Genomic DNA, 27,090 nt, shown 5'->3' with positions numbered 1-27,090 from the left:
AAAACAAAAAGAGAGAAAAAAAGGAAGGAAAGAAAGAAAGGGCCTAAAGTTTGGAAAGGAAGAAGTAAAACAGCCTATATTCACAGAAAGCTTAATTAATGGATGCAGAGGGTCCTGAAGACTAATAATTAAATTTTGCAAGATTGGAGAACACATAAGTATATACATGGACAATATATTAAAAGTAGTTGTATTTTTATACACTGCCAATAATCAACTGGAAAATAAAAATGTCAGAGCAATATCACTGACAATAGTATCAAAACCACAAAATATTTAGTGATACATTTAACATAATATGCACAAGAACTATATACTGCATACTAAAAAACATTGTTAAGGAAGAAGTCAAAAGATCTAAATAAAGATGTATCATGCTTATATATTAAAAGAGTCAATATCACTTCTCACCAAATTCATCTTTGGATTCAGCCCATTCCCAATTGTTAAGGAAGAAATTAAAAGATCTAAATAAAAATATATCACGCTTGTATGTTAAGAGAGTCAATATCACTTCTCACCAAATTGATCTTTGGATTCAGCCCATACCCAGGCAGATTCTCAGCAGTCTTTTTTTTTTTTTTTTAATGTGACAATGTATATGCTAGAATCACCAGGACAATATTTAAAGAGAAGAAAAAAGTTGGAGGACTTACTTACCCAAAGGTAAAGACTTATAAAGGCACAGTAAACAAGATATATGGTACTGGAAAAAAAAAAGTATACAGATATAGAAATGGATGGTCCAACAACAGATCCACATATACATGATAAATTTAGTTTCTATGTAGGTGACAAGGCAATTCAATAGGGAAAAACATCTTTTCCAAAATCATTGTGAAACAACTGGATATCCATCTAGAAAACAAAAATAAAAACAAATTTTGACTTCTACTTTCCACCCCAAATTAATGTGCAAAAGCTCCTAGATCTAAATGTAAGAGCTAAAACTTAAGCTGAAATAAAACAATTCCAGGAAAATGTATAATATTTTCACAAACTTGAGGAAGGCAAAATTTTTTTCAGGCAGGACCCAGAAAACACTAGAGCTAAAAGAAAATAAATTATAATTTGGGCTTTCATAAAATGAAAATTATGTTCATCAAAAGTCATTGTTAAAAAATCAATAGGTAAGTAGCAGAGTGGAAGAAAAATCCTCTCCATCCATATATCTGACAAATGATTTGTACCTAGAGTGTAAACGTTTCTCCCACTCACTAACCAGAGGACAAACAACCTAATTAAAATGGGCAACAGAATTGAATAGGAAATTTCTCAGGGGACGATGGACAGATGGACAATAAGCACCTGAAAAAATGCTCAACATCTTAGCCATCGAAGAAATAAGAATTATAACCATCACGAGATGTAACCATCACTTAATGGGCATGGGTATCATTAAGAAGACACAACAATAAGTGCTGTCACTGATGTGGAGTGAGGATGAGCAGCTCTCTCACATGCTGGTTAAAGTACAAAATGGTACAACCACTTTGGAAATCAGTCTGCTGGTTTTTTGTAAAGTTAAATAAATATGAGTCTACCCCACAAAACTGCAATTCTATTCCTGAATATTTACCCCATGGAAATGAAAACAGAAGTCCACAAAGAGATCTACAAGAATATTCACAGCAGCTCTAGTTCTTATAACCCCACACTGTAAACAACTACAATGTCAGTCAATGAGAAAATGAATCGATAATTTGTGATCTATTCATATAATGGAATATTATTAAGCAATTAAAATGAAGACGTGACTGACCCTCTCAAATAGGATGGATGGAACTCAGAAACATTATATTAAGGAAAGAAAGCAGATACAAAATTGTATGTTCTGTGTGAGTCCATTTATATCAGGTTTGAGGAGAGGCAAAACTAATTTTTGGTGAAGGAAACCAATAGTATTTTCCTCTGGCAGTGGGAAGAGGGTAGCAGGAATTGAATGAGCCTTGACACAGGGTGTTTCTAGAGTATTGGAAGTGTTCTGTATCATATGGGAGTGTGGGTTACACAAGTATAGGTGATCATCAAAACTCACCAAACGACATTTAAGATCCATGCATTTCCACGTATGTGTATTGCGGCGCTATTCACAATAGCAAAGACTTGGAACCAACCCAAATGTCCATCAATGACAAACTGAATGAAGAAAATATGGCACATATACACCATGGAATACTATGCAGCCATAAAAAAGGATGAGTTCATGTCCTTTGTAGGGACATGGATGCAGCTGGAAACCATCATTCTCAGCAAACTATCCCAAGAACAGAAAGCCAAACACCACATGTTCTCACTCATAGGTGGAAATTGAACAATGAGAACACTCGGACAAAGGAAGGGGAACATCACACACCAGGGCCTGTTGTGGGGTGGGGAGACGGGGGAGGGATAGCATTAGGAGATATACCTAATGTAAATGATGAGTTAATGGGTGCAGCACACCAACATGGCGCATATATACATATGTAACAAACCTGCACGTTGTGCACATGTACCCTAGAACATAAAGTATAATAATAATAATAATAATAATAATAATAATAATCTGTGCATTTCACACTATGTAAAAGTATACCTCAATTGAAAAGAGTGGAAATCTGTTTCAAGTGCTCAGCCTTTTAACACATTCAGTTCCTTGGACTACAAGCTTCCTCAAATGGGGTGTCTGGGCGTGAGACTAGATCACATGTGCAGAGTCTCTAGAGAGACAATGTTGCATTTCCATGGTACATAATACATTTCCCATTTTCTCAGACAGTCACAGGTCATGAATGTGAGGATACTGAGAGGTTGGAGCAACATTCTTGGGAGGCATGAAGGAGAGCACATTCTCCAAGATCCCCCCAGCCCGGGGTCCTCGCCTGCTTTGCCTTTTACTCCCTTGTTTTCGGACTCCTCCGTAGCTGCCCAACCTCTTCAGATCCCATAGTCTACCCAGCAGTCTCCCTTTATGTCTTGAGTCCCACTGTTCTTTCAACTCATCCCCCATTCCCTCAGACCCAGAGTGGCTGTGGCCAGCAGAGGATGGACTGAGAGCAGGAGAGGAGGTCTTGCCCAGGAACCCACCCTAAAGAAATGGCATCCTGCCTGGGAATTAGTTTCCCAGGATGGCTTTGATAAGTCTTGCAGAAACAAACCCACTTGACACACCTGACACGGTATTGACAGTAACACTATTTTCATGGTTGTTTTTCACAGTAAAAGTAGAGCCCTTTAGTTACACTATGAGTACTTAGAGTAAGGTGACTGGCCTGGAAATGATACCATCTTGGATGTCATTTCCTCCTTGGAGAAATATATTTTAGTTCCAATGCACATGTCACAATATAGTCCTACAGAGAGAAATACAGAGAGCTAGACAGTTAGAGATACATTTTTATGTGCATAAAAATATAAAATATACACTTTAAAATCTGTACCTGTTATTCCTGAGAAATGTATTTGGCAGAAGGTGGGAGGAGGAAATTCTGATCCTTTTATTTACAGATTTATGTATGATCTGAGTTTTTAATATGGAGCATATACTACATTTGATTTTTTAAATAAAAATTAAAATCTGTCTTTGAAATGTACACAGTTGGTCAGAAGTTGAGGACCATTTGTGCTTGGTACAACATTATTGCACCTATAATGGGAATATTTCAGAGCCACTTGTTAACACTTTGTTAGAACAAAACGTAGAGGGTGCTGGGTGCCCCTGAATATTCTCCCACCTCTTGTGACCTCTATTGTTTTGGAATTTCCAGTGGCCTGACAATGAACTACTGCAGGAATCCAGATGCCGATAAAGGCCCCTGGTGTTTTACCACGGACCCCAGTGTCAGGTGGGAGTACTGCAACCTGAAAAAATGCTCAGGAACAGAAGGGAGTGTTGCAGCACCTCCGCCTGTTGCCCACCTTCCCGATGCAGAGACTCCTTCCGAGGAAGGTAAGAAATCTGTGGCTAGACATCTACACACTTGGACGCTGGGATGAAAAACCATGGAAAATCTCACTGATGCAGAAGCCTTTCATGCTACATGGGAAATCAAATGTTTTTAGAGGGTCTGGCCATGTGGAAGGAAGCCTCAGTGCACTCTCTGGAGGAGGCAGAGGTGTGACTTTTGGCACAACGTGAGTGGGCTGTGCCTTTAGGACAGGTGCAAACCCTCCAGGGTGTTCAACTTAACCACTCACCTTGTTCTAAAATGGGTTATCTCAGCGTCCCAGTCCAAATTCCTATTCTATCATGCTGCCATATTTGTGATTCTTTCCAAGCCAATAAGCATCTCCAGTGATTTCTTGAGGTGGGCAGTGTTCATTGCAGTCTTCAGCACTGCAGTTTCTGAGGAATGTGGCCCCTGATTCTGTCATCCTAGAGAAATCTGACATGACTGTATTGATTCCATATCATCCTGGGTCTGTGCAGCTGTTCATAAGCATCCATTTTTCCCCCATACAGACTGTATGTTTGGGAATGGGAAAGGATACCGAGGCAAGAAGGCAACCACTGTTACTGGGACGCCATGCCAGGAATGGGCTGCCCAGGAGCCCCACAGACATAGCATTTTCACTCCAGAGACAAATCCACGGGCAGGTCTGGAAAAAAACGTAAGCCACTTTGATTTGGACTCTTTTGCCTTTTGCTCACCAATCTTTGCAAACAGAATTGGTTCTGCATTACAGAAAATCTGCCTGGACTGCTCTTTTTCGTAAGTTGGGAGAGGGGGCAGAAGAAAATATTGGAAAGGCATCAGGGGGCTAAGCTAGAATATAATCAGCCTCAGTATAGAAAGTACAGGCAGCACAGGCCAGGAAACCTCCACGCATGTGAGGGTTCTCAGGCCTCTTCCCTTTAGTGACACTTCTTTAAAGTTTCCATTATTGGGCACTGTTTCTAGTTTCTAGTGTTTATATGCTAGGCTCCGGTAATCAAAGATGCCCTTTATGAAGTTTAAGTCAGATTTTTCTAGAAAAGATTTGGATGGGCCATCAGGTCACCATGGGACTTCCCTTAGCCTCCTGCGTTCCCTGCGATGGTTTACTTTGGGGCCTGTATATAGGGAAGACTGAGATATAAGGAAAACCAAAGTGCCTATGTTCCCCCACTGTCACACCCATGCAACATAACACTTCTCACACCAGATGGGTGTGATTCCTCCTCACACCCCAAGCGAGTCTCCAGCAGATACCAGCTGGGTGTCCTACAATGTAACTCAGTCCTGACACTGTATCTGGAGACAGTGTCAGATCCCATAAGTTAAGGCTCAGTCCCACAAGACTGCCCCACTGCAGATGCCAATCCCAAGTTCCAGGCTGTGACCTGTACTTCTGCCCAACTGGATAAAAAATCTGTTTTTCTACATGACCCTCCTTGGGTTTGATTACTTTGCTGGAGTGGCTCAGAGAACTCAGGGGAACACGTTACTTTTATTTACCCATTTATTATAAAAGATATTACAAAGGATCCCAGTGAACAGCCAGACAGAAGAGATGCACGGGGCAAGGCATGTAAGAAGGAGCTTCAGAGCTTCCATGCCCTTTCCAGTGCACAAGCCCCTGGTACCCTATGTGTTCAGCAACCCAGAAGCTCTCCAAGTGCAGTCTTGCTGGGATTTTATGGAGGCTTCATTACAGAGGCACAGTTGAATACATCATTGGCCACTGAAGACCAGCTCACCTTCAGCTCCTCTTCCCTCCCTGGAGGTTGGACGTGGGGGGCTGAACGGTTCCAACCCTCCAATCACATGGTTGATTCCCTTGGCAACCAACCCCATCCTAAGACTATCCAGGAACCCACCAAGAGTTGCTTCATTTGAACAAAAGATGTTCCCTTCACTCAGGAACCTCCAAGGGATTTAGGAGCTCTATGTCAGGAACTGGGGGGCAGAGACCAAATACACATTTCTTATTCTATCACAGTATCATATGAAGGGAAGGACAACACTGCCTTTCTGTGTCTTGCCCCATAGAGGGTGCACAATGCATGGAAATAAATGTTTCTGAATCAACAGAAAACAGGCTTCATGGGGCAGGAGAGCACAGAGCCCTCCACGGACAATGCACATCAATGATGTCCCACTGTCCTTCGGTGCTGGGGCTCTAAGACTTCCACTGGGTCAGGCTCCTGAAGGGGAGACCCAGTCCCCAAAGACCCCTCAGGGTCACCACTCCCTGTCCAGGGGTGTGGCCTCATAACTCCTTTTGAACAGGGGCACAGGACGGACGGCTTTAGAGCATTCAAAAAATAACTTTGCCAAAAAAATACAATAACAATAATAATAATAATAGAAAGGAAGGAAGAAGAGGCCGGACGTGGTGGTTCACACCTGTAATCCCTACACTTTGGGAGGCTGAGGCAAGTGGAACACCTGAGGTCAGGAGTTCGAGACTAGCCTGGCCAAAATGGTGAAACCTCGTCTCTACTAAAAATACAAAAAAAAAAAAAAAATTAGCCAGCCATGGTGGCGCGCACCTGCAGTTGCAGCTACTCAGGAGGCTGAAGCAGAAGAATCGCTTGAACCCAGGAGGTGGAGGTTGCAGTGAGCTGAGATTGTGCCACTGAGCACTCCAGCCTGGATGACAAGAGCGAGACTCCATCTCAAAAAAAAAAAAAAAAGAAAAAGAAAAAAGGAAGGAAGGGAAAAGAAACACTTCCTTATGTCTTCTAAGGATAGACATGAAATGCATGAGCCTCAGAACACCTTCTCCTTCTCCTGCCCCACGTGAGCTGGAGCTTACATGCCTTCTTGTTTTCAGTACTGCCGTAACCCTGATGGTGATGTAGGTGGTCCCTGGTGCTACACGACAAATCCAAGAAAACTTTACGACTACTGTGATGTCCCTCAGTGTGGTAGGTTGCCTTCTTTTTGGTAAGGAAACTGCTTCCTTAACATGGATTTGCAACAAAAAAGGAAAAGGGCTTCTGAGCAGAGTGGTTCTCGGGAGGAGATGGCTGCCCTCTCCACCAGACCCCACTCTTCATCACGGGTATCTTGAACCTGTCCTACTACTGCCCACATTTGTTAGGGGAGCACCCGCCCATCGCCCCAGACACACATAAATAAAATAAATGTAAAACTCCCAAAGAGCAAGCTTAGAGGTAATCTAGTCAGCCTCAGGATGGTCCCACTGAATGCTGCCATGTCTAGCGTGGGATGCACGAAACATTTAGAGTCATTCAGATGAAAAAGTTTCCCCTTCTGGCCAGGCGCGGTGGCTCACGCCTGTAATCCCAGCACTTTGGGAGGCCGAGGCAGGCGGATCATGAGGTCAGGAGATCGAGACCATCCTGGCTAACATGGTGAAACCCCGCCTCTAGTAAAAACACAAAAATTAGCCGGGCACGGCAGCAGGCGCCTGTAGTCCCATCTACTCCAGAGGCTGAAGCAGGAGAATGGCGTGAACCTGGGAGGCGGAGCTTGCAGTGAGCCCAGATCGCACCAGTGCACTCCAGGCTGGGCCACAGAGTGAGATTCTGTCTCAAAAAAACAAAAAACATAAAAACAAAAAAACTTACCCCTTCCACTGAGAAGAAAGAAAATACAAACAGCAGGAAACAGGTAAGCATGTAATGCACATTGTAAACCTCAGATGGTCATCCTAGGAATTAGTGAAAGGTAGTGCAGCTCTTTAGCCCCAGATGGCCTTTCTCATAAGTTTACTACTCACAGGTCACATTAGTGACATAGCTTAGAGACTGCCTTTTGGGTTCCTTCCTCATTGTTCTGAGACTTTTATTGGGAGTATGAGGCTTGGATCAGGGAAAGGGAGTTGACATTAGTCCTTAAACAATTGGAATAACAAATCCATGGGTAGTTCTGGAAAAAAAAAAAAAAAAAAGGAAGCTACTTGGAATTGTCCCATATTTAATATTCTGCTGACCAATCAATTTGTCCTAGTTACAGAAAGCCACCCTGGACTTCTCCTATGCATAATTTGGTTGCTTGTGGTTGGGTCTGCCATGTGGAGGGACCTTGAGCTGGGGGAAGGAGCTTGGTCTCCAAGTCCACTGAAGACCAGCATCCCAAGATTGCCTGGGGAGGTGGTACAAGGCAGTGATGAAGACCATGAAAGCCACACTGCCCATCATCACATTTGGGCCACTCCTAGGGAGAGCAAGAGGGAGGAAGCAGGGGTTAGGATGATAGGAAAGATTCTACTTGGCCAGTATTATTGTAATGTGGCATTGTGTTCTGTGGATTTAGTGTGAGTTAATAACTGACTTTTTCCTCGAGTGGGTGCTTTTGTCTGTTCTGCAGAAGCATCTTGGTTGCTCCTCTACCTCAAAGTCCCTCCATGTGGTCAGTTCCAGTTCTCCACTTCTGGCCCCATCTGGTACACGCCACTGCCTCTCACTGCCCGGGCTCTCTATCCTTGACAGGCTGCCTTGAAGTTGAGCCCAGACTGACTTTCTTGCCTTAGACCCCACTACCATGCCTGGGACTCATGCACCTTTGACTCCCATGGAAGGGAGGTGCAGTAGCTTCCCCAGTGCGATTCTGGTGTCCTCACCCACACTGAGGATGTACAAGAATCAGGTTCTTAGAGACTGGAGAAAGAAGGAAGAATGGGAACAATAAAGGACGAGTTGATGGGTGCTGACAAGTTGATGGGTGCAGCACACCAACATGGCACAAGTATACATATGTAACAAACCTGCACGTTATGCACATGTACCCTAGAACTTAAAGTATTAAAAAAAAAAAAAAAAAAGAATGGGAACAAGATTTTTCCCAAAGGACTGTGGGGTCCCCCACCTTACCTTGATGTGAGACAAGTGAGGTTAACCCCAAGCCTGATGAGAAGGGTTCCCACCAGACACTTGGAAATCCTGAGGACTGTTTCACACAGAAGGATGTGGTTTATTCAGATCTGACTCGTACTTGAGAAAGCTAGAACCTCTGGTGGTCAATGATTTTAATAACTATTTCCTTTCCACCAACATATACAGTACAAATAACAAATAAGTAAAAATAAATAGAAACGTTCAGTTTTGTTTTTAATAGTAGGAGCAGGGGTACCATTATTTCTGTAGTTACTCTTTTAGTACAATGATGCATGTCTACTATATGTAAGGCATACTAGCAGAAATTGAGCTCAGCACTAGAGAAGACGATTGCATTCTACGCCTTGCTTCTTTTTTTAGAAAGTCTTCCACAGACAGATTCTCAGAACAGCCCATGGCAAATGTAAAGTTATTTGGAAAATCCAGGTTCCAGATTCACTAGAGCGTAGAATCTCTGGTTGGTTGGGAAGAATTTTCCTCTTACAGTTGTTATTAATAATTTATGAATAATTATTAACAATATTAACATTTATACTTTTGAAGATCTTGAAGGGCTGGAGACAACAGAGAAGCATTTTTGAACACCCTCTGTAGCCCCTGCACTTTTGTAGGCATTGGTGGATGATACCAAAGATGGGTCACTGTCCCTACCTCCAGAGACCTTGTGGGCTGGTTGCAGAGAGAAGGCAGGGAAGAGGAAAAGAAGAATAAAGGCACATGTATTTAAGTCACCCCCACGGCCGTCGGTTAGTCATGGGAGGCTCCCCAGAGGAGCTGTCCTGAAGCTGGCTGAGAGAAGGCAACATTTCAACTTAGGACAGTAATCCTTGCTACATACAATCACATACACACACTCACACACATGCACACACAGAGACTCACATGGAAAAAGAAAACTTTGTGCCTTTCAGCAGTGATGACAATTATGGTTTTTAGTAAACTTTACATGGTTTAGATGGTGATGGTGATGATGATGAATTTGGGAAGGATGACACTGTGTTCTAAACATACTGCATGGAGTCAGAATAACAATGACAAATAACCCTTTGTCCCAATCAAGGTCTTCTCAGAAAAGATCTCATTCTGATGCTAAACTATACCAATTTGTTTGATCACTTATCCAACAAAATAATTATAAAGTGCTTTTATTTTCTTGAAAAAAGAGGATCCTGTGTTGTCTACTTCCACTTTTGAAACTTAGAGAAAATATTCCAAAAGATGCTTATGATTTTACTATTTAGTTTGGCCTTTGAGATGTCAAAAACTCAGGGCTTGGAATTTGTCTCGATTTACACCACAAAATTGCTACCTTGTCTCAAATGGGATTTCTTTCCCACCTTGTGCCACAGCACCCGCTTCATTTGATTGTGGGAAGCCTCAAGTGGAGCCGAAGAAATGTCCTGGAAGGGTTGTAGGGGGGTGTGTGGCCCACGCACATTCCTGGCCCTGGCAAATCAGTCTTAGAACAAGGTAAGAACAGGCCCAGAAATGATTTATACTGTCCCTCCACGTAAGCCCTGTAAAACCCTTCTACATTTACACAAAACCCACACAGCTAAGGCATCAGTACCTGCCCCTAAGTTTTCTGAAGGGGAAAAAAGCTACAAAAATTGAAATATATATATATTTAAAAATATATTTTTTATAGGTTCTGTACTGTGAAAATGGCCCAAATTGCTGTCTTTTTCTTGATCTGGGCAGCTCCATCAAAATCTGTAGGCACAGTGATTTACACCAAGTTCCAATATTGCTGGAAAATATTGAAGATGCTCCGAGGATTTCTATGGATATCCACTGTCTCATTGTCAGATGAAAAGAGAGGGAAGTTTTTAGAAATGTGACACTTTCTGGGTTGGGAGAGCAAGGACAAAATTATCTACAGTCTATCACAGGCACAGATTTTTTTTCTTTGGACACTTTTGTGAATCATTGAATTCAATTCAGAGGGTACTCATCCATTCACAAACATAAAAAAATTCTAGGTCATGATCCCCATAAATTAAGAGTGATCAGTCCAATCCCAGGGAACCGGGACATTTTGGGTATTGTTTCAGTGGAACATGCCTTTCATAAGTTCCGTTTTCTTGGGTATCTCTTAGGAAGCATGCGTAGGAAACAGGCCCATCTGCCTGACTGTTCTGCTTCCTCATCTCATTTCTACACTAGGACACCTGTGCTCAACTGCTGTTCTCCCGTAAAGAGACTCCTTTCCATAAATTTGTGAAATGCCATCGACAAACCTGATCGCATTGCATTTCACTCTGCTGTTGAGTTGATTTTTCTTTATCGTTTACTAAATCCCTGCTCTACAGAGCTTTCACCTTCCACATAGTTCAGATTCATTCCTTCCTAAACTGTGTGGTGGTCTACATCCTCACTGACTTATCAACATGCTCTCATCATGCACTTCCTGTCTCTATTCCTCTTCATTACAATCTGGTTCCAAGTGGCTCACACCAGTATTCTGAGCTATTACCTGCCCACACAGTCCTAGAAAGTAAGTGATTCAGGAAACATTCCTCAAAAGTAAAGTTTCTCAGGTAAGATCAGAAGACCCCCATGAGTCACTGTTGTTCAGAATCACATCTGGCTCCTTGAAGAGTGATTCATCAGACCTTGCATAAATCTTGTCATAAAAATGAAACAGACCTCGGGGGAAGGTCTTGGGCTAGTCACTTCTGTTGGAGTCCTGGGCTGTGGGGTGGAAGTCACGACTGTAGAGCTTTATGCTGAGTCACTTAGCTTTGCTCTCCTGTGGACAGGCTGTGCCTGTGCCTCCCCAAAGCATCGGAAAAAGTGGCATAGATGGGCCCTTTTGAAAAATCCCACTGCTGGAGCACTGGTCAAAGTTACTACCGTCCTGATGCTGGGCTTGCAGTCCTTTCCTTTGGGAATATGAACATGGTCAAAATTAAGTGAACATGTCAGAAAGACACATTTTCTGTATGTTTTCTGTACAACGGAGCAGAACAAAGTATCGATTTGACTAAAATTTGAACTAAATCCTCTTTCTAGGTTTGGAATGCACTTCTGTGGAGGCACCTTGATATCCCCAGAGTGGGTGCTGACTGCTGCCCACTGCTTGGAGAAGTATGTTTAGGGGACAATTGACATGAGGTTTTGTCTTAAATACTTTTTCCCTCCTTTCCTCGTTTCCTTTCTCTCTCTTCCTCCCTTCCTTCTCTAGCTGTGACACTAGGGACCAGGCCAGGGCAATCGGATAAGAGAGAAGGGAAGGGTTTCTACAGAGAAACTGCAGAGGAAAGACACAGTACAGATGATTTTGTGGGCCTGAATAAACTGCAGAATAGAGCTGTTCACTACCATAGGCATCAGTCTCCACCCAAACAGCCTGAGAACATTCCCTAACTGCCTGTTTCGAGCAAATCATGAATTTTGCTTCTTGCCACTCAGAAGTCACTGATTCTAAGTGGCCAAGGGTGTCAGGGAGACAGCATCAAGTTCACGGCACAGAGGTTACCTGAAGGGGCCGGACCATATTTTGCTCTTGACATCCTCATCTTTTCTAGGTCCCCAAGGCCTTCATCCTACAAGGTCATCCTGGGTGCACACCAAGAAGTGAATCTCGAACCGCATGTTCAGGAAATAGAAGTATCTAAGATGTTCTCAGAGCCCGGAGGAGCAGATATTGCCTTGCTAAAGCTAAGCAGGTACTCGCTCACCTGTGGTCTTCACCCTATGCTGGTGAAGATATTTGCTTTATGTCTGGGTTTCATGGGTCATGGTCACTGCATGGCAGTGGGGAGGGGCTGTCTATCACATGAAAGGCTCAAGGGCTCTGGTGGCAGCATCAGTCTTTAACCCCAGCCCTGCCACATGCTAGCTGTGCTCTTGAGAAAGGCAGCAGGACTCAGTTTTCTCATGTGGAAAAAATTGAAATATGAGGTACTCTGTTACCCCTAAAACTCACTGAATGTTCACCAGTTCATCCACATTCATGATCAGAGAACGATGCAGTTATTCCAGGATGACAATTCTCCTTTCATCATAATACGTTTAAGAGAATCAAATAAGACTCTACTTATTTCAAAGCACTTGAAAAACCACAACTTCGAGCTGGGTGTCTGGTGTGGATGCCTGTAATCCCAGCTACTTGGGAGGCTGAGGCAAGAGGATCACTTGAGTCCCAGAGTTTGAGGCTGCAGTGAGTTATGATCACGTCACTGCATTCCAGCCTGGGAGACAGAGTAAGACCCTGTACCAAAACAAAAACAAAGCAAAAAAAATTTCACAATGTCAGAAAAATCACAAATACAATTTATAAGTGCAAATTACATTATTATTATTGTCTTCTTTGATTTGATTTTCTCTTTCCCGTTGAAATGTTGTTTCATTAAGCCTGACAAAGTGATACGTTTGCTTATGTCACTTATTAAGTTAGTGCTGCTTGGAGCCAGATACTAGCTGAGTCAGCTAAGAAACAGCTATTTGTAGGAGAAGCAGATTTGGGACAGGTGACAAGGCACGCAGGGCACTCGCTGTGCTGGCGGCTCTGGAAGACAGGGTGTCAGCATGGACAGGGATAAGCATGGCCTGGATGGGAAGGCATGGGGCAGGAGCCTGAGCTGCTCTCCTAGACCTGGCCACAATCCCGGGGCAACTTCTCTGGGTCTGTGAACTGAGGAGTGATGTCCTGGGATGCTCTGACACTCTAGAAGGAGACAAGAGCCTTTCCAGCTCAGCCTTTATAAACAGTAGCTGATCTCCTTTGTGCTCTCCAGTGTCCTCCCCACCCAGCAAATGTGCAAGTAGAAGGTTCCTCATGGTCCTCAGAGAGCTGTGGTGTTCTGATGGTTTGAACAAATAATTTGGAAATTTTGGGTTTTGGAGTTCTCTGATAGGCTGATACATTTCGAGTCTAGAGTTCCCACCCCACATCCCCACTCCCCAAGAGCCTAGGGCATTTAGTGTTCCACCAGGGAACCTGTAGAGTGAGGATGTCTGCATGATAGGCTGGGCCTTCTGATGATGCTCAGAGCAGAAAGTGTGCCTGCTTCAAAGTTGGTGAAAATGATGATTCTTGATCAAAATAGGGCATTTCTCATTTCCAATCCTTTATCCCCTTGAACTTACTAAAGTAGAATCAGGTCTAAAAACCAGAGTTCTAATGTTTGAGAGTCCCTGGGACTCTAAAGTATATGAATGTTCTTTGAACACAATACCATTTTGTTCAAGCAAGAGGCTTATTTCCAATCTTCTTTCATTTGGTATCAAGTATTTTACTGGATTCTTACAACTATGGTGTAGCAACTTTCACTAAGGAGGAAGTGGAGGATCCAAAGATGGAGCAAATTGCTCTGGGCACACAATGCATTTGCAATTTTACAGCCTCTTGGTGGCATCTCAGTCAGACACTCCATGCATGGATCAATGCCCTACTTAGTTAATACAAAAGGACGCACTCAGCATGAGATTCCAGTTGTGCACAGAATATGCATGAGAAGTGCACCTTTGTCATCCCTACTTTCAAAGGTGAAGGCCACCAGCAGTATCTTGCATGCAACTGATGCCTTTCAAATGAAACCTTATGTCTGTGTAGTCCATAGGCAAACACAGGCAAATGTGAGGGTGAAACGCTGTGTTCTACATTGCTCTGTGTCAGTGAAGCAAGGCAGTGCCAGCTCAGAGGGCTCCGGGGCCTCAAGGCAGGGATGGCTGGTTGTGGGTATTGCAGCTGCCAGCAGAGCAGTCAAACATAACTGCTGATGCTTTTCTTTCAGTCCTGCCATCATCACTGACAAAGTAATCCCAGCTTGTCTGCCATCCCCAAATTATGTGGTCGCTGACCGGACCGAATGTTTCATCACTGGCTGGGGAGAAACCCAAGGTGAGATAAATTCCATTGCCCACATAATGAACAGGTTTTAACCTACAGTCCATGTGACAAAATGAGCATTTAGGAGCAAGCTGTGCAAATTCCTATCCACGAATGTGGTCCACCCACTCCTGATTTTGCCTGGGTACCTATGTCTTAATCAGTCTTCAAGGCACATGGTCAAGGGGAGGAAAATGGTGTCTTTGAGTCTCTCTCTTTGTTTTCAGAACGTTTTTATTTTAATTAATTAATTAATTTTTAACTTTTATTTTAGGTTCAGGGGTACATGTGCAAGTTTCTGGTATATGTAAACAGTGGCTTGTCGTACAGATTATTTTGTCACCTAGGTACTAACCCAATACTTAGTATTTCCTGCTCCTCTCCCTCCTCCCACTCTTCTCCCTCAAGTAGACCCCAGTGTCTGTTGCTCTCTTCTTGGTGTCCATGAGTTCTCATCATTTAGCTCCCACTTGAAAGTGTGAACATGTGGTATTTGGCTTTATGTTCCTGTGTTAATTTTCTAAGAATAATGGCCTGCAGCTCCATTCATGTTCCTGTAAAAGACATTACCTCATTCTTTTTTATGGCTATACAGTATTCCGTGGTGTATATGTACCACATTTTCTTTATCTCATGTGTCACTGATGGGCATATAGGTGATTCCATGTCTTTGCTACTGTGACTAGTGCTGCAATGAATGTTTATGTGCATGTGTCTTCAGGGTAGAATGATTTATATTCCTCTGGGTATATCACCAGTAATAGGATTGCTGGGTTGAATGTTAGTTCTGTTTTTAGCTATTTGAGAATCACCATACTGCTTTCTACAGTTGTTGAACTAATTTACAGTCCCACCAACTATAAGTGTTCTCTTTTCTCTGCAACTTTGCCAGCATCTGTTATTTTTTGACTTTTTAGAAATAGCCATTCTGGCTGGTGTGAGATGATTTTTCATTGTGGTTTTGATTTGCATTTCTCTAACGATCAGTGATATTGAGCTTTTTTCATATGCTTGTTGGCCGCAGGCATGTCTTCTTTAGACAAGTGTTTGTTAGTGTCCCTTTTCCACTTTTTAATGGTTTTTATTTCTTGTAAATTTGTTTTAAGTTCCTCATAGATGCTGGATATTAGACCTTTTTCAGTGCATAGTTTGCAAATATTTTTTCCCATTCTCTAGGTTTTCCATTTACTCCCTCGATAGTTTCTTTTTCTGTCCAGAAGCTCTTAAGTTTAATTAGATCTCATTTGTCAATTTTTGCCTTTGCTGAGATTGCTTTTGGCATCTTCATGAAATCTTTGCCCGTTCCTATGTCCAGGATGGTGTTGCCTAGGTTGTCTTCCAGGATTTTTATACTTTTGGATTTTACATTTAAGTCTTTAATTCATCTTTAGTTGATTTTTGTATATGGTGTAAGGAAAGGGGTCCAGTTTCCATCTTCTACCTATGGCTAGCCAGTTACCCTAGCACCATTTATTGAATAGGGAGTTATTTTCCCATTGCTTGTTTTTGTCAGCTTTGTCAAAAATCAGATGTCCATAGGTGTGTGGCCTTATTTCTGGGCTCTCTATACTGTTCCATTGATCTACGAGTCTTTTTTGTTTGTTTGTTTGTTTTTGTTGTTTTTACCAGTACCATGCTGTTTTTGTTACTGTAGCCCTGAAGCGTAGTTTGAAGAGAGGTAATGTGATGTCTCCAGCTTTGTTCTTTTTGTTTAGGATTGCCTTGGCTATTCTGGCTCCTTTTTGTTCTATATAAATTTTCAAAATAGTTTTTCTTTTAATAGTGCTGTGAGGAATGTCACTGACAGTGTGATAGGAATAGCAATGAATCTGTAAATTACTTTGGGCAGTATGGCCATTTTAATGATATTGATTCTTCCAATCCATGAGCATGGGATGTTTTTCCATTCTTTTGTGTCATCTCTGATTTCTTTGAGCAGTGTTTTGTAATTCTCATTGTAGATATCTTTACCTCTCTGGTTAGCTGTATTCTTATGTATTTTATTCTTTTTGTGACATTTGTGAATGGAACTGTGTTCCTGATTTGCCTCTGGGCTTGGCTTCTGTTGGTGTATAGGGATGCTAGTGATTTTTGTACATTGATTTCATATCCTGAAACTTTGCTGAAGTTGATTATCAGCTGAAGGAGCTTTTGGGCTGAGATTATGGGGTTTTCTAGATACAGAATCATGTCATCTGCAAACAGGGATAGTTTGATTTCCTCTCTTCCTATTTGGATGCCCTTTATTTCTTTCTCTTGCCTGATTGCTCTGACCAGGGCTTCCAATACTATGTTGAATAGGAGTGGTGAAAGCAGGTGTCCTTATCTTGTGCCAGTTTTCAAGGGGAATGCTTCCAGCTTTTGCCCATTTAGTATGATGTTGGCTGTGGGCTTGTCATAGATGTCTCTTATTATTTTGAGATATATTCCTTCAGTACCTAGTTTATTGAGAGTTTTCAACATAAAGAATGGTAAATTTTATCAAAAGCCTGTTCTGCACCTATTGAAATAATTATGTGGGTTTTGTCTTTAGTTCTATTTATGTGATGAATCACATTTATTGATTTATGTTTGTTGAACCAAGCTTACATCCTGGGGATAAAGCCTACTTGATCATGACATGATGAATTAGCTTTTTTATGTGCGGCTGGACTTGGTTTGCAAGTATTTTGTTGAGGATTTTTGCATCAATATTCATCAAGGATATTGGCCTGAAGTTTTTTGTTGTTTTTGTGTCTCTGGCAGGTTTTGGTATCAAGATGATGCTGGCCTCATAGAATGAATTGGAGAGGAGACCCTCCTCCTCAATTTTTTTAATGGTTTCAGTAGGAATCGTCACAACTCTTCTTTGTACATCTGGTAGAATTCAGCTGTGAATCTATCCGGTCCTGGGCTTTTGTTGGTTAGTAGGCTATTTATTACTGATTCAATTTTGGAGCTCATTATTGTTTCTTCAAGGAATCAATTTCTTCCTGGTTCAGTCTTGGGAAGCTGTATGTGTCCAGGAATTTATCCATCTCTTCTAGGTTTACTAGTTTGTGTACATGGAGTTGTTTGTAGTAGTTTCTGATGGTTATTTTTATTTTTGTGGCACCAGTGCTAACATCCCCTTTGTCATTTCTAATTGTGTTTATTTTGATCTTATCTCCCTTTTCTTCTTTATTAGCCTAGCTAGCAGCCTACCTATCTTATTACTGTTTTCAAAAAAATAACTCCTGGACTTGCTGATCTTTTGAATGAATTTTCATGTCTTGACTTTCTTCAGTTCAGCTCTGATTTTGGTTATTTCTTGCCATTGCTAGCTTTGGGATTGATTTGCTCTTGTTTCTCTAATTTTTTCCATTGTGATGTTAGGTTCTTAATTTGAGATCTTTCTTCTTGATGCTAGCATTTAGTGCTATGAATTTCTCTCTTAACACTACTTTAGCTCTATCCAAGAGATTCTGGTATGTTGTATCTTTATTCTCATTAGTTCAAAGAACTTCCTGATTTCTGCCATAATTTCATTATTTACCCAAAAGTCATTCAGGAGCATGTTGTTTGATTTCCATGTAATTGAATGGCTTCGAGTAATTTTCTTAGTCTTGACTTCTGTTTCATTGTGCTGTGGTCTGAGAGTGTGTTTGGTATGATTTTGGTTCTTCTGCATTTGCTGAGAATTGTTTTATGTCCAATTATGTGGTTGATTTTTAGAGTATGTGCCATGTGGTGATGAGAATAATGTATATTCTGTTGCTTTTGGAAAGAGAGGTCTATCAGATCCATTTGGTCCAATGTTGAGTTCAGGTCCTGAATATCTTTGTACATTTTCTGCCTTGATGATCTGTCTAATACAGTCAGTGGACTGCTGAAGTCTCCCACAATTATTGCGTGGGCATCTAAGTCTCTTTGTAGGTCTCTAAGAACTTTCTTTATGAAACTGAGTGCTCTCGTGTTGGGTGCATATATATTTAGGATAGTAGGTCTTCTTGTTGAATTGAACCCTTTACCATTATGTAATGCTCTTCTTTGTCTTTTTTGGTCTTTATTGGTTTAAAAGTCTGTTTTGTCTGAAATTAGGATGGCAACCCTTGCTTTTTTTTCTGATTTCCATTTGCTTGGTAGATTCTCCTCCATCCCTTTATTCTGAGCCTATGGGTGTCATTACATATGAGATGGGTCTCTTGAAGGCAGCATACCATTGGGTCTTGCTTTTTATCCACCTTGCCATTCTGTGCCTCTTAGGTTGAGTATTTAGCCAATTTACATTCACGGTTAGTATTGGTATGTGTGAGTTTGATGCTCTCATTGTGTTGTTATGCTGGCTTGTTTGTGTGGTGGTTTTATAGTGTCATTGGTCTGTGTATTTGAGTATTTTTGTATTGGCTGGTAGCCATCTTTCTATAGTTAGTGCTCTTTTCAAGATCTCTTGTAAGGCAGGACTGATGGTAACCAACTCCCTCAACATTTGCTTATCTGAAAAGGATCTTATTTCTCTGTTGCTTAGGAAGCTTAGTTTGGCTGGATATGAAATTCTTGGTTGGATATTTTTTAAGAATATTGAATATAGGCCCTAATCTTTTCTAGCTTATAGGGGTTCAGCTGAGAAGTATGCTGTTAGTTTGATAGGGTTCCCTTTGTAGATGACCTGTCGTTTCTCTCTAGCTGCCTTTAACATTCTGTCTTTCATTTTGACCTTGGAAAATCTGATGATTGTGTGTCTTGAGGATGATCTTCTTGTGTAGAATCTTGCAGGTGTTCTCTGTATTTTCTAAATTTGACTATTGGCCTCTCTAGCAAGGGTGAAGAAGTTTTCATGGACGATATCCTGAAATGTTTTCTAAATTGTTTACTTTCTCCCTGTCCATTTCAGAAATGCCAGTGATTTGTAGATTTGACTTTTTTACATAATCCCATGTTTTTTAGAGGCTTTGTTCATTCCTTTTCATTCTTTTTTCTTAATTTTTGTCAACTGTCTTATTTCAGAAAGCCAGTCTTCCATTTCTGAGATTCTTTCCTCAGCTTGGTCTATTTTGCTATTAATACTTGAATTGCTTTGTGAAATTCTTATAGTTTGTTTCTTAGCTCTCAGCTCTGTCAGATCCATTAGGTTCTTTTTTATAACAGTGATTTTGTCTTTCAGCTTCTATATCATTTTATTGTGATCCTTAATTTCCTTAGATTGGATTTTGCCATCCTCCTGGATCTTGATGATCTTCATTCCTATCCAAAATCTGAATTTCCATTCTTTCATTTCAGCCAGCTCACCCTTGTTAAGAACCCCTGATAGAGAACTGGTGTGGTTGCTTGGAGGACATATGGCACTCTGGCCTTTATGTTCCTTTAACTGCAGTGTAGGTTGAATACAGCCAATAGACTTGTTCTTTGGATGTTTTTACAGGACCAAAGCCTTGTGCAGGGTCTTTATTTGTAGTTGATTTCTTGTCTTTGGTTTCATAGTGGGGTATGTTAGCAAGGTATTTTTGGTGTTGAAGCTTTGGGGTGTGATCCATTTTTTATTTGTATATTTCCCTTACACCTAAAACAAGCAAAAAACCAGTAAATGTCTTTCAGTCTCTTAATCCATAATTTCAGCATTCATATTGCTTCCCTAGGTAAGTGGGGTTTTCACCCAGCTGTCAAGTTAAGAGTGTTAGGTTATTTTTCATGTGAAATTAGCCAGACTGGGTTTCTGAACATGGTGCAAAACATTAACAAAAAAAGTTACAATTAAACTAGTCTTTCCAAATACCCGTAGGTCTAATATGTATGGGATGGTGTTAAACAGAGGTCTTACAGCTCGGGGAGAGGCAGACAGGTCCCATGGCCCCAAGTCTAGGATGACATTTGGTATTGGTTGATGGTTGTGGGTGAGAACAAGAGAGGGAACATTTGTGCAGGATGTGGTATCAGCACCTGTAATACATTTTAGGGATTCCTTCTTCTCTTTGCAGTATGCCCTGACAATAATTATATCCATCAGCCTAGCCCCCTTGGCTGTTAAAACACTAAGACTGTCTTAGGATCCCTGCTTCAGTTTCTCAGAGGTGCTGGTGAGGGCATTAGGAGTCTGAAGACCTGGAAATGCGTTCTGATTCTGCCACTAGCCAGACAGACCTGAACTAGGCATGTTACTTCTTTGTACCACTCAGCCCTAACCCCTCATTCAAAAACCCAGAATTTTCAAGTGGTGTTTTTCACATCAGCCTTTGCATAAGTTTTCATTTGAAGAAAGGTTTGTTTTGGTTTTGGTTTTGGTTTTGATTTTGGTTTTGGTTTAACCAAACGTTTAAAAACGAATGGTCTGGATGATTTCAAAGTTGGCTTCCCTTTTTTTGTGTTTTTCCTACTATTTAAAAACTTCACCTCCTTGATTTCTTAATCTCTCTTTCTGCACTGCTGGGTCTGGGAGCATTGAGGTCAAGTGAAAGGAACCTTGACAAATGAGGAACACCTATGGGTGTGCCAGGCTGCTCCCAGTGTTTTACATTTTAAAAAATTTAAATGCTGCAAACCTCTATGAATTAGATATTATTGTTCCTAGTTTACAAATGAGGAACCTGAGGCTCAGAGAAGATGTGGGATGGTACAGACAAACCTGAATTGGAACCCTGGCTCCCACTTACTGGCTGTCGGGACTTAGAAAAGTCATAAACTCTCTGGCCGGGCATGGTGTCTCAAGCCTGTAATCCCAGCATTTTGGGAGGCCAAGGCGGGCAGATCACAAGGTCAGGAGCTCGAGACCAGCCTGACCAACATGGTGAAACCCCACCTCTACTAAAAATACAAAAATTGGCCGGGTGTGGTGGCACACCCCTGTAATCCCAGCTACTCAGGAGGCTGAGGCAGGAGAATCGCATGAACCTGGGAGGTGGAGGCTGCAGTGAGCCGAGATTGTGCCACTGCACTCCAGGCTGGGTGACAGAGTGAGACTCCATGTCAATAGAAAAAGAAAGAAAGGAAAGAAGAAAAGAAAGAAGAAAGAAAGAGAAAGAAAGAAAGAAAGAAAGAAAGAAAGAAAGAAAGAAAGAAAGAAAGAAAGAAAGAGAGAGAGAGAGAGAGAGAGAGAGAGAGGGAGAGGGAGGGAGGGAAGGAGAGAGGAGAGGAGAGAAGAGGAGAGGAGAGGAGAGGACAGGGAAGGAGAGGAGAGGAGAGGAGAAGAGAGGAGGAAGAGAGAAAGAAAGAAAAGTCATGGGCTCTCGTTGATTGTTTCCTCAGCTGAAATGAGGGCTGCAGAGCTGTTGGGGGAGAAACAATAAGAAAGTGCATCAAACACCGAGCACATGTTAAGCACTCCATCATGGCAGCTCCTGATAATAATATGGAATAGAGTTGTATCTAACATGACTCTTTCTTGCAAGTGACAGAAAATCCAACTTGAGTTGGATTAAGCAAAAAAGGGAAATTCTTAGTGAACTGAAAATTCTGCAGGCTCACATCATGGCTCCAGGCCCTGTCCAGCCATGGAATAGGCATTATTCTTGGGCACAAAGGTGATATTCTCGTGGCTGTAGATGCTGTGGTGGCTCTGGCTCTGCCAGGAAAGAAATAAGGAAGGCCACTCTCCCCATTACACAAACAATAGTTTTCCAGCTCTGAGAGGTCGAACTTGTGTCACCAGCCTGGCCTTAAACCCGTCACTGATTAACTCCAACTTACATCAGCTGTTCCATGCTGGAGGTGGACACAGGACCACACTCATACCAAGGTGGGAGCAAAGGGTAGTTCCCTCAACAGGATTATAGGATATAGTGTGATAGGCTGCTGGGCAACCAAAAAGCAAACAAATCCTCTACAATTCCTCAGCTGATGAAAGCACGAAACTAAAATCACAAAGATCTGTGTGTGAGTTCTGGCTCTCCCATCTTCCTTGTGAGACTGAGCAGTTAGTTAATCTCTTTTAGCCTCAGTTTCCTCACCTGTACCAACATATAAGGTCACTGTTAGGATTAAGATTATGCCTTATCATCATCACCATCATCACCATCCATATTGCAACCACAACTACCATCATCATCCCCTCAAACATCACCACCACCACCACCATCACAATTATCATTACCACCACTATCACCATTGTCACCCTCAACATCATCACCATCATCACTATCATCACCACCACCATCATCACTATCATCACCACCACCATCATCATCACTACCACTACCATCACTGTCATCATTCCACCACCATCACCGTTAACATTACCATCACTATCACCACCACCACCAGCACTACCACCACCACCACCATTACTGCTATCAGCATCACCATCACCATCATCACCACCATCACCATCATTATCAACCATCATCACCATCATTCCACCACCATCACCATTATCATCACCACCACCATCACCACCATCATCACCACCACTATCAACTTGATAGTCATTATGATCACTACCACCATTAGCATTATCATTACCACCACCACTACCATCACCATCGCCATCACCACCACTGCCACCTCTATGATCATCACCACCCACCACCATCACCATCACCATCATTTCACCACCAGCACAATTATCATTACCACCACCATCACTACCACCCTCATCACAACCCTCATCATCACCACCATTCCACCACCGTCACTATCATTATCAATAGACATCACACAACCAGTTTGTAGCTGGGTCTTGAGCGCAGAGCCCACTCACTGTTTCTTCAGTCCCACCACCAACCACCAGGATGAGTCACAAAACATAACTCAGGCCTGTTCATCAATTTTCTACATGTCAATAATGACATTGAATCAGTGGGTGTTCTCAGCTTCTCAGAGGGAGGTTAAAATTCTCCTGCTCTTCCCTTCACGTTTCCAGATGTTCCCTGACTTGGATATTCCAAACGCAGAGTTTGGAGTTGTTGAGGCCAAGGGGTTTTCCAGGTCAACCATCATCTGCAATCACTGAGCTGATCCCGATGCTGGACTTTCCCTGTTGCCCTCTCTCCAAGGCCCCATCAGGGAGGGCTTCAATCCTCAGGTCACCTGTGGCCTTCCGGCCCTCAGAGGTGCCATCTCTACATCTACCACTGGAAGGCAGCACCTACCCACAGACTGCATCAATTTCCCTGCAACTCATGGTGGGTTTTCCCCCTTATCAGGGTGTTTGCCTTGCTCAGAGAGCAGATCCCAGAGCAGTGACACCTAACTTAATTTTCAGTAAAATATTTTGAGAAGGGTGCTCCCTCACACATCTACACAGTCCAGGTGATGCACCCACTGCCCAGTGCTTGGTAGTCAAGAGGAGCTTCCTCCCTGCAGCTCTGCCCAGATAGGGCTGAACTGGGCTCTGGAGCGAGGCGCTGGGACGAGCCTCTTCCATGCAGCTCATGTAAACTCCAGAATCAGTGTCAGTTTTCTGAACCCGAGACAATGATCTAAACACAGTCAAAGGCTTTGGGGAAAGAAAGAGAGAGTGCCTCGGTTCTTGCCTGTGTCATGCTCGCAAAGCAAAGAGTTTTGCAAAATTTCAATGAAACGTGGGCTTGCAAAATTAGAAAACTGGATTATTTGTGAGAACACTGAGACATCCCTGGGCATGTCTATCTGGAAAAATGACATTTTCTCTGGCAATTTTGCAGACATTCTATTTCAATTTGGCAAAGAAAATAAAGCAGTTTTTCACAAAGGCAGAAATACAATTGGAATGTTCACTCTCCCTAATTGTCAAAGAAGTGTAAATTGGAAAATGAATCGTGACAATTTCAACCTATTTGATTAGCTAATATTTTAAAAACTGAACACTCATACAAGTGAGGTGAAGTGATTGCTTTCTAGTGACACGGTACACCGTCATACCCTTTTACAAATAATTTGGCAACGTTATTGGGAGACAGAAGTACGTCTATGTAATTTATGGGAACTTAGGCTCAGAAAATATTAAGGAATAAGAATGAACTTTATGAACAAACATGTGGAAGGTTGGAAGCAAGAGTGGGACCAATGTGCATGGGGAGGAAGCATTAGGGCAGTGACTCCACAGACCCAGGCTCAAGCTGAACTACACAACCTCCTTATGCCTCAGTTTCCTTAACTGTAGAACAGAAATGATAAAAATGCCTATTTCATAGGACTGTTGCGAGGATTAACTGAGATACAACATATTATAAGCTTGTGCCTGGAAAGGTTAATTCTTGGTAAATGATGACTATTCTTTTTATTGCAATAAAATATACAAAACGTAAGGTTTACTATTTTAACCCTTTTGGAAGGTACCATTGAGTGGCATTTAGTACATTCACAATGGTGTGCAACCATCATTATATTTCCAGAACATTTTCCTCATCCCCAAAGGAAACCTCATGCTCATTAAGCAGTAGCTCCCCATTAACATATTAGTTATGAAGATTGTAGAATTATACGAAACTCATGATACAATGTTGAGTGAAAAAATCAATATGTGAAATTTTGTGTTATGATGTAATTAGTAAAAGAAGCATATTAAAAGTTCTGAAAAAATAATATATAAAATAGCAATTGCATTTTTCAGACTCTACATTTTGAACATTATTCTTTATAGTTGTAAAAGCAAAAAGTAGAGCAACAACAATCAACTTCAAACCACCATGACAAAGCCCAGATTGTTAAATCCAGGTCTCAGGAACAGAGAATCATATGTGATGTTTACACTCTGCAGGGTCAGAGACTTCAGCGGCATTGGTTGCTGCCTTGTGTTCTGCAGCCTCACAAACAGACAGGAGGTCCAGTGCTGCTGCTCTGTTCTTCTGGAATTTCCTCCTGAATATGTTTTGGGTGCAGTAACCATTTCTTTCATCGTTCTAAAAACAGGTACCTTTGGGGCTGGCCTTCTCAAGGAAGCCCAGCTCCCCGTGATTGAGAATAAAGTGTGCAATCGCTATGAGTATCTGAATGGAAGAGTCAAATCCACCGAGCTCTGTGCTGGGCATCTGGCCGGAGGCACTGACAGTTGCCAGGTAAGAAAAGATCAAGAGACCAAAGTTAGTCTTGTGCTCTCCCATCTCGGTCTCAGCCCCTTAGACTTCATTCCCCAGGTGGCAAATTCAAGGATTTTCCACCGAAGACTCCTAAGTGTTGCTCAGAAACTCCCTAGATCTGTCCCTGAATGCGTATTCAGATAATCTAAGGGGATGTCTTGGGGCTTGAGTTCCAGATCTGTAGCAAGGGAGTTTTAAGTGCCATAACTACCTCAGGCCACTCATCCTCCTGGAGTGTGCTTGTGGCCAGGGACAAAAGTGGTGACTTTTCTGGTAGGGAAGGAGGTAGAGGGTACAGGACAGAGACCAACTGCACACACTTTACAGTGATGCCCAGGCTAGGCCAGTCTAAAGGGAACACCAACATAGGGAGAGATGTGTGCAGGATTCACAAGGGGTTTTTTACCCCCAGGAGAAACTAAGTGGTGTGGTTTTGCTGAACAGATTTTGCTAAGTACTTAAGCACTGCAGATGCTCGAGTAATATGCTCATAAGTCCCTTTCTGATTTCAATTACTGGGAAAATGTACATATGGATAATAGAAGGATGGCATACCATAATAAAAGACTGGCAGCCTAACCCTCACATGGATTTTTCTCCCTCTGTATAGGGTGACAGTGGAGGGCCTCTGGTTTGCTTCGAGAAGGACAAATACATTTTACAAGGAGTTACTTCTTGGGGTCTTGGCTGTGCACGTCCCAATAAGCCAGGTGTCTATGTTCGTGTTTCAAGGTTTGTCACTTGGATCGAGAGAGTGATGAGAAATAATTAATTGGACGGGATTACAGAGTGAAGCATTGACTCACCTAGAGGCTGGAACGTGGGTAGGGATTTAGCATGCTGGAAATAATTGACAGTAAAGAAACGAGGACATTGTCCCCAGCTACCAGGGAAGCCAAACCTCAGCATTTTTTGTATTATTTTCTGACTGCTGGATTCTGTAATAAGGTGACATAGCTATGACATTTGTTAAAAATAAACTCTGTACTTCACTTTGATTTGAGTTAATTTTGGTTTTGGTCTTCAACATTTTCATGCACTTTGTTCATCCCACCAATTTTAAATGGGCAGACGGGGGGATATAGCTGCTTTTGATAAGGAACAGCTGCATAAAGGACTGGGCAGGCTGCAAGGTGACAGAGGGGAGAGCCAAGAATTCCTAAGAAGTTGTCCACGCATTTAAAGTTAAGCTGTTATCAGCATAAAATAGCCTGATATAACTATAAGACTTTTTTGTAAGCATCATGGTAACCACAAAGCAAAAGCATAAAGTAGATATACAAAAGATAAAAAGGAATCAAAGCATCCCACTAGAGAAAATCACTTAATCACACAGAAAGATAGTAAGGAACAAAGAGTCTACAAAACAGCCAGAAAGCAATTAACAAAATGGTAATGGCAGACTCTTACCTATCAATAATTATCTTGAATGAAAATGGATTAAATTCTCCAATAAAAAGATATACAGTGGCTGAATAATTAAAAAATAAGACCCAACTACATGCTACATACAGGACACTCACTTCACCTATAAGGAC

The 27,090-nt window shown here is 41.9% G+C and overlaps 1 protein-coding gene across 1 annotated transcript in view; it reads left to right on the top strand.

Moving 5' to 3' along the window:
* Positions 1-26,557, top strand: part of PLG (plasminogen) — a 52,383-nt gene extending 25,826 nt beyond the window's left edge. The window contains exons 11-19 of the mRNA XM_010373157.2: positions 3,750-3,931; positions 4,445-4,593; positions 6,742-6,835; positions 10,120-10,240; positions 11,786-11,860; positions 12,301-12,441; positions 14,512-14,618; positions 25,386-25,531; positions 26,163-26,557. Of these exons, the coding sequence (XP_010371459.1) occupies positions 3,750-3,931; positions 4,445-4,593; positions 6,742-6,835; positions 10,120-10,240; positions 11,786-11,860; positions 12,301-12,441; positions 14,512-14,618; positions 25,386-25,531; positions 26,163-26,324 (1,177 nt within the window). The 3' untranslated portion in view covers positions 26,325-26,557. The remainder of the gene's footprint in view (positions 1-3,749; positions 3,932-4,444; positions 4,594-6,741; positions 6,836-10,119; positions 10,241-11,785; positions 11,861-12,300; positions 12,442-14,511; positions 14,619-25,385; positions 25,532-26,162) is intronic.
* Positions 26,558-27,090: the final 533 nt, after the last annotated feature.

The sequence above is a fragment of the Rhinopithecus roxellana genome, chromosome 4 (genome assembly GCF_007565055.1).
Source record: "Rhinopithecus roxellana isolate Shanxi Qingling chromosome 4, ASM756505v1, whole genome shotgun sequence".
NCBI classification, from domain to species: Eukaryota; Metazoa; Chordata; class Mammalia; order Primates; family Cercopithecidae; genus Rhinopithecus; species Rhinopithecus roxellana.
This window is presented reverse-complemented; position numbering and strand designations above follow the sequence as displayed.